This window comes from Lithobates pipiens, unplaced genomic scaffold (genome assembly GCF_037356315.1).
Source record: "Lithobates pipiens isolate NorthernLeopardFrog02 unplaced genomic scaffold, aLitPip1_a1.2 Scaffold_18, whole genome shotgun sequence".
Lineage (NCBI taxonomy): Eukaryota > Metazoa > Chordata > Amphibia > Anura > Ranidae > Lithobates > Lithobates pipiens.
The window spans coordinates 560,550,630-560,562,915 of NW_027507758.1; the positions used below are offsets into that span (position 1 = coordinate 560,550,630).

Here is a 12,286-nt window from a genome sequence, read left to right on the forward strand (position 1 = left end):
CACGATGCTCTCGAGTGCGCGCCCCAGGGGGCGCGCGAGAGCAGAATTCTGGGAGGCCGTTAATTAACGGCCTCTCAGAGTTAAACAACCGCCCTGAAGCCGTTAATCGGCAATGGGCGGTTGTTAAGTGGTTAAAGCTAGATCAATAGCTATATAGGTGAGGTGAATATAGTGGTGTATACTGCGGTCAGGGCACAGACAACAACCACTACACAGCAGCAAGATAGGAAATCAGCCAAAAACGATCGGTGTGTACTGTGTTGAAGGTACACAGAACACCCACTGCTTCAGATGCTAACACACTACACGAGGCCGCCTCAAAGGCGGCCTTATATAGTGTGGGGCGTGCACTACACAGCCTGAGCTATGATTGGCCACAGGCAGGATGCCTGTGGCCAATCATGGCTCTCCTCGCTGCTGGCGCTGCGATTGGCCAAGCATGCGGGGTCACAGTGCATGCTTGGCCAATCATGGGGCAGCAATGCACTGCGCCACCGCAGTGCATTGTGGTCCGCGCGCGCGCCACTCGAATTTTGACGCGAACGGCCCAAACGTTCGGAATTCGCCGAACGCCCGAACAGCCAATGTTCGAGTCGAACGTACGTTCGACTCGAACACGAAGCTCATCCCTACTCTTAACCCCGAAGAGGCTTCTACAAACTTCATATTAGACCCAGAAATGTCTCCTGTCTCCTTTTCCATTGATGTGAAAATATTAGTTGAACATGCTGTTAAGAATCGCATTCTGCCTGTCAACTACAAGTACAGGAAGCTACAGATCTTTTCAGGAAAGATACCTGTTCCATCTGGGGAAAAGGGTTTAGAGATCTGAACATATCAAGCAATGCAAGCTGTGGGAGGACTGGAGATCTTCAGCACTATGAAGAGACAGAGGATAGTAAACAGCCTGCAAGTGTCAACTTTGAACATTTTTCACAACTTGAAGTGGAATTCCAGCTTACATCTAACTATCCTTAAAACTAATCCTCCCCCTCCTAACACCTATGCTAACTAACCTGAAAGATGTACAGTATCTCACAAAAGGGAGTACACCCCTCACATTTTTGTAAATATTTTATTATATCTTTTCGTATGACAACACTGAAGAAATTACAATTTGCTACAATGTAAAGTAGTGAGTGTACAGATTTTAAAACAGTGTAAATACGCTGCACACTGCATCAAATTGGTCTGCATCGCTGTCATCCTAGAAGGAATCCTCTTCTAAAGATGATGCACAAGAAAGCCTGCAAACAGTTTGCTGAAGACAAGCAGATTAAGAACATGGATTACTGGAACCATGTCCTGTGGTCTGATGAGACAAAGATACACTTATTTGGTTCAGATGGTGTCAATCATGTGGCGGCAACCAGGTGAGGAGTACAAAGACAAGTGTGTCTTGCCTACAGTCAAGCATGGTGGTGCGAGTGTCATGGTCTGCATGAGTGCTGCCAATGTTCGATCGAATACTGTCTCCCTCGCTGTTTGCATAGATTTTAATTATGTCCGTCAAATGGTATCTCCCATCTAGAATTGCCTCTTACTATGTGTGCATAGGGTATGGTAACGTCACGCCATCTGATCGGGAAATCAGCTGGCGTGGTCTTCCGTACTGCGCATGCGCAGGCATTTTTAAAAATATTGACACTTTGGGCCCAATTTGGACATTTTCCCTTATGGGGTGTACTCACTTTTGTTGCCTGCAGTTTAGAAAGTAACGGCTGTGTGTTGAGTTATTTTGAGGGAACAGCAAATACAAGCTGTACACTTACATTGTAGCAAAGTGTAATTTCTTCAGTGTTGTCACATAAAAAAAAAAATATATATATATATAATAAAATATTTACAAAAATGCGAGGGGTGTACTCACTTTTGTGAGATACTGTATATACTTTCCTATTTTCAGCCTGGTCCAGTCCAGTCATGTGATTCCCTGTGTCAGCTGCAGGGAAGAGAAGGGAGTGCTCCACTAATGATTAGGCAAACCTGGAGTGGTGAAGTTACCCATTGGCCTCAATGGCCCTTCTGCTGTCAGTGCTCCCTTCTCTCTCCTGTGTGCTGGTGGTCATAGAGGACACATAGTCACATCTGCTTGTAAAAGTGAATAGTCCTTTATTGGTCTCTCAAAATAAGCAAACAAAAACAACTTTCTTCAGAAAAAGAGCGAACATTTGTGGTGCTATTCTGTTAAAATGTACCATCTTCCTTAGGGCTGAAAAAAAAACTCCTAACAATTTCTTATTTCCAACTGTAATTTTGTTTCTTACTCCCTCAGAAATGGCAATCTGTCAGAAAAGGATCAAACGCTCTGCAGGAAATCTATGATATTTGTCCTTCAGTCTTGAAAACAGAACCTGATTTTTATTTTTTTTTTATTTAAAAATGCAATCTGCTTACACTCTCCCTCATAAATTCCAGCCTATCCAATCAGGGCCTCAAAGATGTGTTGCAAATCTGAACAATGTTTATCTTTTCAGTAAAAACAAAACATCTAAGGCCCCTTTCACACAAGACGGATCCATGATGATCCGCACCGTGAACATCTGCTTGCTCAGCGGGGATCACTGTGCAGGGACCACCCTGTCAGATCTCCGCTCCCCTCTAGGGGGGATCGAATGAGCGCGTTTACCCGATCCGCTCTACAGACGGATAGAAAAATAGGATTTTCCTCCATCTGCAGAATCGGACCATAGCGGAGACGGATGATATCGGGTGTCAGTGGATGTTCATCCGCTGACACCCGCTATCCCATAGGGATGCATGTATGTCCGTATTTCATCAAAAAACGGATGGACGAAATACGCACGTGAAAGGGGCCTAATTTATAGGTGAAATATGCAAACTCAATTGTTCTAATTGTGGCTTGCCCACAAATACTCAATAATTTCCAATTTCAAACAAAATAATACAAATTTATAATTTATGAATGTAAAATGCCTGCTCAATTAGGGCCAGTTCACACCATAGAAACGCAGTCCGGATGCTTTTCTGCATATGCAGTTTTGATGCATTTTAATGCATTCCAATGCTTTTTTTTTCCTCCCTCTTTTCTTCACCTTAAATAAGGACATGCGTGTTCCAGTGCATTTTTGGTGAGTTTTGGTGTGTTTCGATTTGTTTTACCGTGCTCCAGTACAGTTCAGTGCAGAAAAAATGCAGCATGTTCTACTTTTTTTTCTGGAACACACTGAAACTGACCACACTGGTGTGAACCATGCCATTGAAAACCATATGACCTACTATCCATGCATTTTTAATGCAGAAAAAACGCACTGGACTACATGTGGTGTGAACTGGCCCTTAATCTGAAATTGTGGCCTGGCTCAAAAGGCCTAATAGCTGTGATGCAAATATGTAACCTTTTACCACCTTCAGTCTCACAAAGAAAGATGCAACCTGCTTCGTCTCCCCCTCAAAAATTGCTATCTATGCAATAAAGGCTAAAAATGGGTGCTTCAAATCAGTACAATTTTCAGTCTTCAGTTTTATAAAAATAGATAACTGATTTTTTTATACAGGAAATGTACCTGCTTACTCCCTCTGAAATAGCAGTCTGTCAAGAAGTCTCGAAAAAGTGAACTGAAAATTTGCACAAATTTTTTGGTCTTCAGTTTCAGAAAAAAAAAGACACTGCTACTGTATTTTTTTATTCTAGATGAAATCTGCCTGCTCTCATAACATGGCATAATAGTTGTCACATAATAAAATTAGGTTTATTTCACAATAAAATATACTTCATCTCCTCTAACATAGTGGCAAAGTACAAATGCCTGCGCAGTATATATTATGAGTTCTGTGTTTGAAATATCATACTCTGTTCTCCTTGAAAAATATTAACATATCTCTTTTGCTTACATTGCTGCCCTTGGCCCCAAACAAACTGCCTAAATACTCTCCAGACACTGTGCCATATGTTTGGCTGTTTGCCTCTGAAACACGGCACTGTATTTATATATATTTTTTTTAACAACTGCCTAATATCTGAAATTTAGGTTTGTGGTTTTGTTTTGTTTTTAGCGCACTCTGTATTGTGTACATTTAACAAAATGTCAACCCAATGTAGTATGGAAAAAAGGTGATCACAAATGATTCTATATGATTTGTTTTGACATTGTTTGGCAATTAGTATGAAGCATTAGCTTTATTTTTTTCAAAGTACTGTATAAACTTCAGCTAGATTCTTTCTACTACTTCCAGCACTCAATTATGGTCTATCACTGCTACACAAAATAACACTGTCTTTGAAAATCCAACCTAATTAATATTTTTTCTTGAGTGGAAACCAATTATTTTGTGTTGCTGTGGCTATAAAGTATGTAAGCCAGTGAATATGTTTAAAGTAAACTGTATAACTACACATACAATTTATGTTATACCACAACACAGTGTCACTGATAATGTCCATAAGAATGGCAATGTTAAGGCACATGCGTGAGGCTCTCTAGGATGGCTGCATAGCCCGAGAGCTCCGTGCCGTTCTGGCCGTTAACCCTCAGCCACAGCCGACAGAGTACCCCAAATGAACCAGTAATAACACCCACTGGTCTGGGACTTAAAGGGGAACATTTTAATATATAATATTAGACATTGTTTCAGTTAGGAAAAATACTTTCAGTCAGCGGAGAACCAGTGAGGAGAAACTTATTTCAGTAAGCTGGGAGCCGCCACACAGCCACCTCAGTTACTCAGGATGGATACCGCGCTATCCTCTCATTCTGCACAGGGGGAAGAAGAGGAGTCAATTGCTGACCAGAACACAGGACCAGCACCATTAAAGGAGCAGAGACCAGACCCGGGAACAGTGAGTAATAAACTCCTGTTCTCAAATAACCAGTATCCCACAGAGTCATACACAGAGCCCTGAGTGACTTACACAGGATCCCCATGAGAGACTTCCTATCATCACCCCCTAACACAGGCTCTATAATGCCACAATGTTTTCCTCACACTGCAATAGATTTACCAGCCCTGTTGTCTGCTTTTTCTGCTATGCTCTCCACAGGCTTAGGCCAGACAGCAACCCAAATTACCTCATCCATACAAGCTGATCTACAACAGTTGGGAGCAAGGATTGAGGTAATTGAAAAAAGTCAGACCAGGCAACTGGCAGAATTAAACAGAACACCGCTAGAATTCAGGATCTCCAGGATCAATTGGAATCGGCCCTATATAAAATTGATGACCTCGAGAATAGGTCCAGAAGGTCTAACTTTAGAATCTGGGGTCTCCCAGAAACAGTTACAGATGTCCCCGCAGGAGTCAGGTCCCTACTTAAAGATCTGTTACCTGATATTTCGGAACACAGGATGGAAGTAGACAGAGCTCACAGGGCCCTACAAGCGCTCCACAAAGATGGTCTGCCCAGAGATATCATTGTGAAGCCCCATTTTTATGCGGTTAAGGAGGGAGTCATGAAAGCTTCCAGGGCAGCAGAAAAAATCCTATTGCAGGGCCAACCAATCCAGATCTTTGCTGACCTGTCACCTTACATAATCCAGAAACGGCGGGCCCTAAAACCTCTGCTCCAGGCTCTTATACAAAGAAATATCAGGTACAGATGGGCATTTCCTCTGCGCCTAACCTTCTCTTTCCAGAATAAATCCTATGGCTTCTCTACGTTTGATGAAGGGGAACATCTGCTGACTTGCCTGGGTACCATCACACAGGAGTTCACACAACCTGCGGACACGAGAAGCACCTCACCATCCAGTCCAACGCTCCCAACCTGGCAAAAACAACAGTCCAAACGATCAAAAGATTATCGGACTCCAAGATGAAAACTCTCCTCCTGCTACAATTTATTTTGTCTGCTGACACCACCGGATTGAATCCTAGCACTCACTTTCATGTCTCCCCAGGTTTGCAACGCATACCCCACTGCGGGTAGTCCAACCTGACTTAATAGCTCTGTCTCCCTTAATACGTTCTATCTTGTAGAGGAGTTGGACATGTTCCCATTGATTACTTACCCTCCATTTTTAAAAATTTTCTTTTTTTATTCACCCCTTTAGGAATATATACGACATGCTTATTATTCCCGCTTTCTCTATACGCTTTTGAAAATGCATTGGAACATTCCTTTCTCAACTTTGAAGTCCAGACTCACAGGAAACTTGAATAGAGGAAAAAAAGTGAGATTGCGCTATGGATTATTGTAATGGGTAAGAGCTGCCTCTACCTAATATGTCCACCCAATCGGGTTGGACCTATTTGGGTATGAAAATAAGTTGGGTAGAATTGGCGCTATACCTTTAAATAGAGCAATATATTTAACTCAAAATTATTTAAATTCCTTTGTGCCGTGAAATTGCTGCTGTTGTTATGTACCAAAAAATATTTAATATGCTATTGTGATACTAAGAAGTATATTTGGCCAATTAAGGCCCTGCGTCTTGTGTGCTACTTTAAATCCTTAAGTGCACCCTCCTACTATGTGCTGGAATCATATAAACACACACTATCTCTCACCTTGGAGAGGGAAACTTTTTCTCACAGGAAACTTGAACCCACACAGGTAACTGCGATATTTAAAAATTCGATCCCCCCTTTTTTTATTAATTTTTTATTAACTTATTCTCTTTTTTTTTCATAGAGTTCCTCAGGAAAACACTAAGGGACTCATGCAGATAATCCCTGCTTGGACCTTGGGGAGGTGGGAGCTTACAAGATGGAGGTTTCCACGTTTCAGAGACCCCCCATTGTAACCACGGATTCCTTGGGGAAAGGGTACCTCCCTTTATTTTATTTATTTTTTTTAAATAAAAATTATATTTATTTTTTTCTTTTCTCAAATATAAGGTTTGCCTATGGGGCTCTGTGTTGCCCTACACTTAATACGCATTTTATGGCTGATTGGCCGGAACGGTTACAATGCGCCTCTCATAGTCACTGTAAGGATGAGATTCTCCTTGCAGGGACTACAGGTTATATCTGGGAAGAGGAAAATTTTTACCCTCCCGGACACGAGGGGAGTGGGGACAAGATTGGTCCTCACTCAACTCTTTGGTTCACTATTAACTGTAATGTAATGACCATTTTCTTTATGTTGTTTCTCCTTTCTCTTCTTTTTCCCTCTACTCTATTCTCTAAGCATCTGAATACTGTCCTTCTTGAGTTGGTGGAGGAGCCCGACTTTCATGGTAGTGGATCCCTGATGTTCGGGTCCTCACCTCCATGTAATAAATTGCCAGGACACCCTCCTGGCTTGGGTAAGATGTTTTCCACCATAGTGCTTTTCCACCCCTCTGATCCGTGATTGACCCACCACTACACAACTCGTTCCTTTCTCTAATTTTTCCATAATGTCCAAGGGTTGAACTCCCCGGTTAAACTGAGAAAATTATTTCAAGAGTACCACTCCATGAGGGCGGACATTATCCTCCTTCAGGAAACACACTTTCCCGCGTCATATACTCCCACCTTCCTTCCCCACCGGTTCCCACAATTTTACCTGGCTAACGCCAAAAATAAGACTAAAGGGGTAGCTATATGTTTCTCGCTTTACCTTGACAAAGATTATTAGATACCCGGAAGGGACTATTAATGGAAGGACATATACTTTGGTATCATATTATGCACCCAATAAAGGCCAGGGAATGTTTTTCAATAATATGTTATCCAAGCTTGAACCACACTTACAGGGGGCTATCATCATGGGGGGAGACACCAATTTACCTTTTGATCTAGTTATGGATAAATCCAGAGGGAGCTCAGCTTCTACTAAACGCCCACCAGAACAAAGCTTGAAAGTCGCTCAATTATTGAATAACCATCATTTAATTGACATATGGAGGGAACTGAACCCCCATATAAAAGATTTCACCCATTTTTCGGCCCCACACCAGACCTTTGCCAGGATAGACCACATCTTTGTAAGGGCCTCTTCAATCTCCTTAACGACCTCCTCTAAGATCAAAGACACCCCACTTTCGGACCACTCCATGGTGTCTCTATCCATACAATATGCAGGGGATCCCAAAAGACCCTTTAAGTGGCGTCTCAATGAATCCATCCTGAACGATCCGGCTCACTGCTCCATACTCGAAAAATCGTTACTTGACTATTTTATGGATATCTCACCGTCCACACTCTGGACAGCACACAAATCTGTTATGAGGGGCACACTTATCCAATTTATCATCTCGATTAAAAACAGAACGTAAAGCGGAAATAGTTTGACTGAATAGGGAATTTAAAGAATTGAGCAAAGCACATAAACGCAACCCTACACCTATCTCTTTAAAAACCCTTGAGGCAGTTAAAATTCAACTTAATCTGATCCTCACCACGTATGCCAAGAAATTTCTCCGCTGGTCAGGGGCAAAATTTTATTACCAGTCCAACAAAATTGGTTCCAGACTAGCAGCAAAACTAAGGCCCAGGCCTCGAACCCTGGTTCTTCCTAAAATTAAGACTACCACAGGGGACCCAACGCAAAACCCAAACCGTATTATGGATACCTTCCAAGCATATTACTCCAAACTCTATCGGGACCATAAATCACCAATAGCTAACAAACAAAATTCCTTTCTTCACAATCTAATACTCCCCAAATTATCAGATGAGCATAGGGATATCATGGATGGTCCGTTCACCACGGATGAAGTTCTAGGGGTAATAAATAATCTTTGAGACTTGGTTCAGCACCAGGCCCAGATGTTTTCTCCAGCGGCTATTATAAAAAATTTGGCACCACATTGGCCCCCTACCTCACACCTTTTTTAACCCGATAGATGGAGACTTGAATAAAGCCTTTATCTCAGTCATCCCTAATCCCGGGAAAGATGGAAGTGATGTGGGCAATTAACGCCCCATCTTTCTCATCAATAATGATATCAAGATCATGACCAAAGTCTTAGCGAATAGAATGTCGGAGTTTATAGCAAAATATATACATAAGGATCAAGCAGGTTTTATTCCAGGGAGACAGGGTCCGGACCAGGTCACAAGGGCCATAAATATCAGCTCACTACTGTATTCCAACTGGGATGGAAAGACCCCACAAAAAGGTTTCCTGGCATCTATAGACCTTCAGAAAGCTTTCGACAAGGTATCCTGGCCTTATCTATTTGATGTTTTAGGTAAGTATGATTTTGGCCCCAACTTTTTAGGCATTATACAATCTCTTTATTCCTCCCCGAGCGCACAAATACGCCTCATGGGACACTACTCTGAAGGATTTAGTATACATAGAGGTACAAGACAGGGTTGCCCACTGTCTCCGCTCATATTCGTGATTGCTATCACTGGATTGAATCACTGGCTATAGCCATTAGATCAAATCCAAATATTAAAGGAGTTCTATGCGGATCCCAGGAACATAAGTGTGCTCTGTTTGCGGATGACATGCTCCTCTTTGTTACATCCCTATTAATATCCACACCCAATTTATTAAGTACGCTCAAGGACTTTGGTGCCCTCTCAGGTCTCAAGGTTACTCTATCTAAATCTATGGCTCTCAACATTTCAGTCCCAGAACACCAGCTAGATCAACTTAAACAACATTTTCCCTTCACTTGGGCCATGGATTCTATACCTTACCTGGGAATCAAACTTCCCAGTAGGGTAGACAAACTCTTTGCTGCAAAATACCCCCACATTTTCAAAAAACTGGAGGAGGACCTCAGGGCTTGGTCTGTGGTCTATCCTGGCTGGGTAGGGTCAATGCGATTAAGATGACCCTGATGCCTCGTATTTTATACCTTTTCCGTTCACTGCCCATCCCTATACCCAAACATTTCCTGAACAAATTCCAATCACGCATTATCCACTTTGTCTGGGGAAAGAAGGGACACCGTTTATCAAGGGAGATTTTTTTTTGTCCCAAAATGCAATGAGGATTAGGTCTTCCAAATCTATGGTGGTACTACCAGGCAGCTCAATTGGCACAAATTTCCTCAATATATTCTAAGGGACCAAAACCAGACATGAAGAGTCAGGCGGTACCACTCCACACAATTTATTTTTTGATATGGTGCCCCCCAGAAACAGAGACCCCCAATAATGGCCCCGACACTTTCTCACTCGATGGTACTTTGCGACACACTCCATAAACAGAATTCGTTGGGTTCTTCTTCCCTGAGACCGTTTCATAATCAAGACTTTGTTCCAGGATTGAACACAACAGCTTTCCAGTGGTGGTTAAATATGGGCATGTTTAGAATAGAACAATTCTTAACAGCATTGGGCCCTCTCACGCTGACTGAATGTATTAACAAACTGGAAATGCCAAATTCAGAGAATTCTAGATTTAACCAAATTAAGACATTTTTAAACACTTTATGGACAGATAAATCCATTCCCCCCAAAACCAACAGCCTATGAACAGTGGTGTGGTACACTCGCAGATCAGAGGGGTGGTATCTCGCTGATCTACGCCTTATTGGCGAGTAAACACAGCTTGCCTCCATATGCTCAGGCATGGAAGACTGACTTGGGTTTGTTATGGGAGCTAAATAAATGGCACAGTCTCTTCCAGAATTCTTGTAAGGGAATACTCAACATAAATCTAATAGAGGCAAATATTAAAGTTTTCACATGTTGGTATTATGTCCCCTCCAGGCTTGCTAAGATTTTTCTTGATGCCTCACCTCTATGTTTTCAGTATTGTAAGCAGGTGGGTACTATGCACCATATTTGATGGACTTGCCCACGTATAAGAGGCTTCTGGAACAGATTTTTCCACATGGCACAGAAAGTTACAGGCATTGGAATTCCACAAACTCCTACTATTGGACTACAGAACTTTAGAATAGAAGGTGTTCCCAAACACACCAATAATCTTATTTGTTTTATGCTTCTAGGAGCAAAACTTACTGTTGCAAGGGTGTGGAAAACAAACAAGGTTTCTTTGATAGTCGCCAAGCGGAAAATTACTTGGATTATGACCCAAGAACAAATCACTGCAAAATTATTAGACAGGGTGCCCAAGTTTGAAGCGACTTGGGATCCTTGGGCTTGCTATATCAAGGTTCCCCTATATCCGGGCCACTTACCTTAACTTCCCCCAACGATTGCTTCAAGTAATTGATTTCCTCCTCCGCTCCTTTTTGATAATCACATCACAGATGCACTTATTCTTTCTCTTTTTTTTTTTTTTATTACTCTCTTCGCTTATTACTTATTATAACAATATTATAACAACATTATTTTGCATGCCATTTGATCAATAGTCATCTATTATTAACTACATCACTTAGGCAGCCCATACATTTATTTAATTCATTAAAATGGAGGGGCAGGGAGGGGGCGGAGGGCAGAACCGAAATATCCAGGGGGAGCAGGGGGACACGTACAGTTCACAGCTAGATCCCTGTTGGGGTGGCTTGCGTGTTCTCCCTTGATCCCTCTGGAACAAAATCAGATATTGATACTCTGCCGACCCCTGCTCAATCTTATTATCCTATGGCAAACAAAGAATTTATTGTCACTCATTTGCTCTAATCAATGGTTTATAACAACCCTTCAGGGGATTAGGTAGCATTGATATGTGTTATAAATTTGTTGTTACATTAACACTCTGTTATCTTCTTAAATTTTATTTTTGATAAACCCTACTGAAGGGCCATGTTGGCTCCCGGTTGGGGATATTTATTACTACATTGTTTTTTTATATTGATGGAAACATTTTCAATACAAATATTGAACAAGAATAGCAATGTTCAGTCAAATCAAGTACAGCTTTGAGGCACCCCCCCATGCATGTAATTTAAAGGAAATGTGTTTTTTTAATGCTAAATGATGATTATTTTTTATATATCCCCAGGGCACTACACAGCTCAACATGCCCTTTATTTGACAACCACTTGCTATTAGCCCAGAAAATAGCCATTGCTTAATTCAAAGATTCTGCACCCAAACATTTTAATGGGGTTTGGATTCGGTAGCCAAACTTTTTTTTTTTTTTCACATCAGTATTTTTATACCGGAGACTAGATTCAGCTTGCCGCTCATTAGTGTCTCGTTCATAATTTCACATCATTGTGGCTTATTTAATTTCATAAATTTTTACAAAAGTTCCTTGTGATCACATAAAAAAATTTCCTAATATTTAATAAATACAAACAAATAGGATAAATGAACAAAATAGTGAGACACCTCCCTATCCCTGGTGTTCTCGAAGTATATATCATAGCTATACCTATTCCCCTGGTGTCCCATACCTAAATTAAAATTTTCTCCCCTACCCCCCCCCCCCCCCCCTCAATCCCCACAGGATCCCCTTGTACACTCAATTTCAATATAGTCTTCTCCCTCCTCTCTCAAATTCTATACCAGTATCATTGTC

The 12,286-nt window shown here is 41.6% G+C and overlaps 1 protein-coding gene across 1 annotated transcript in view; it reads right to left on the reverse strand.

Annotated features, from left to right (window-relative positions):
- The window catches only part of LOC143986767 (uncharacterized), a 126,891-nt gene that overhangs the window by 67,660 nt on the left and 46,945 nt on the right, over window positions 1-12,286 (reverse strand). Inside the window, exons 12-13 of the mRNA XM_077485172.1 lie at window positions 8,080-8,178; window positions 4,964-5,049 (exon numbers count right to left, since the gene is read on the reverse strand). Of these exons, the coding sequence (XP_077341298.1) occupies window positions 4,964-5,049; window positions 8,080-8,178 (185 nt within the window). The remainder of the gene's footprint in view (window positions 1-4,963; window positions 5,050-8,079; window positions 8,179-12,286) is intronic.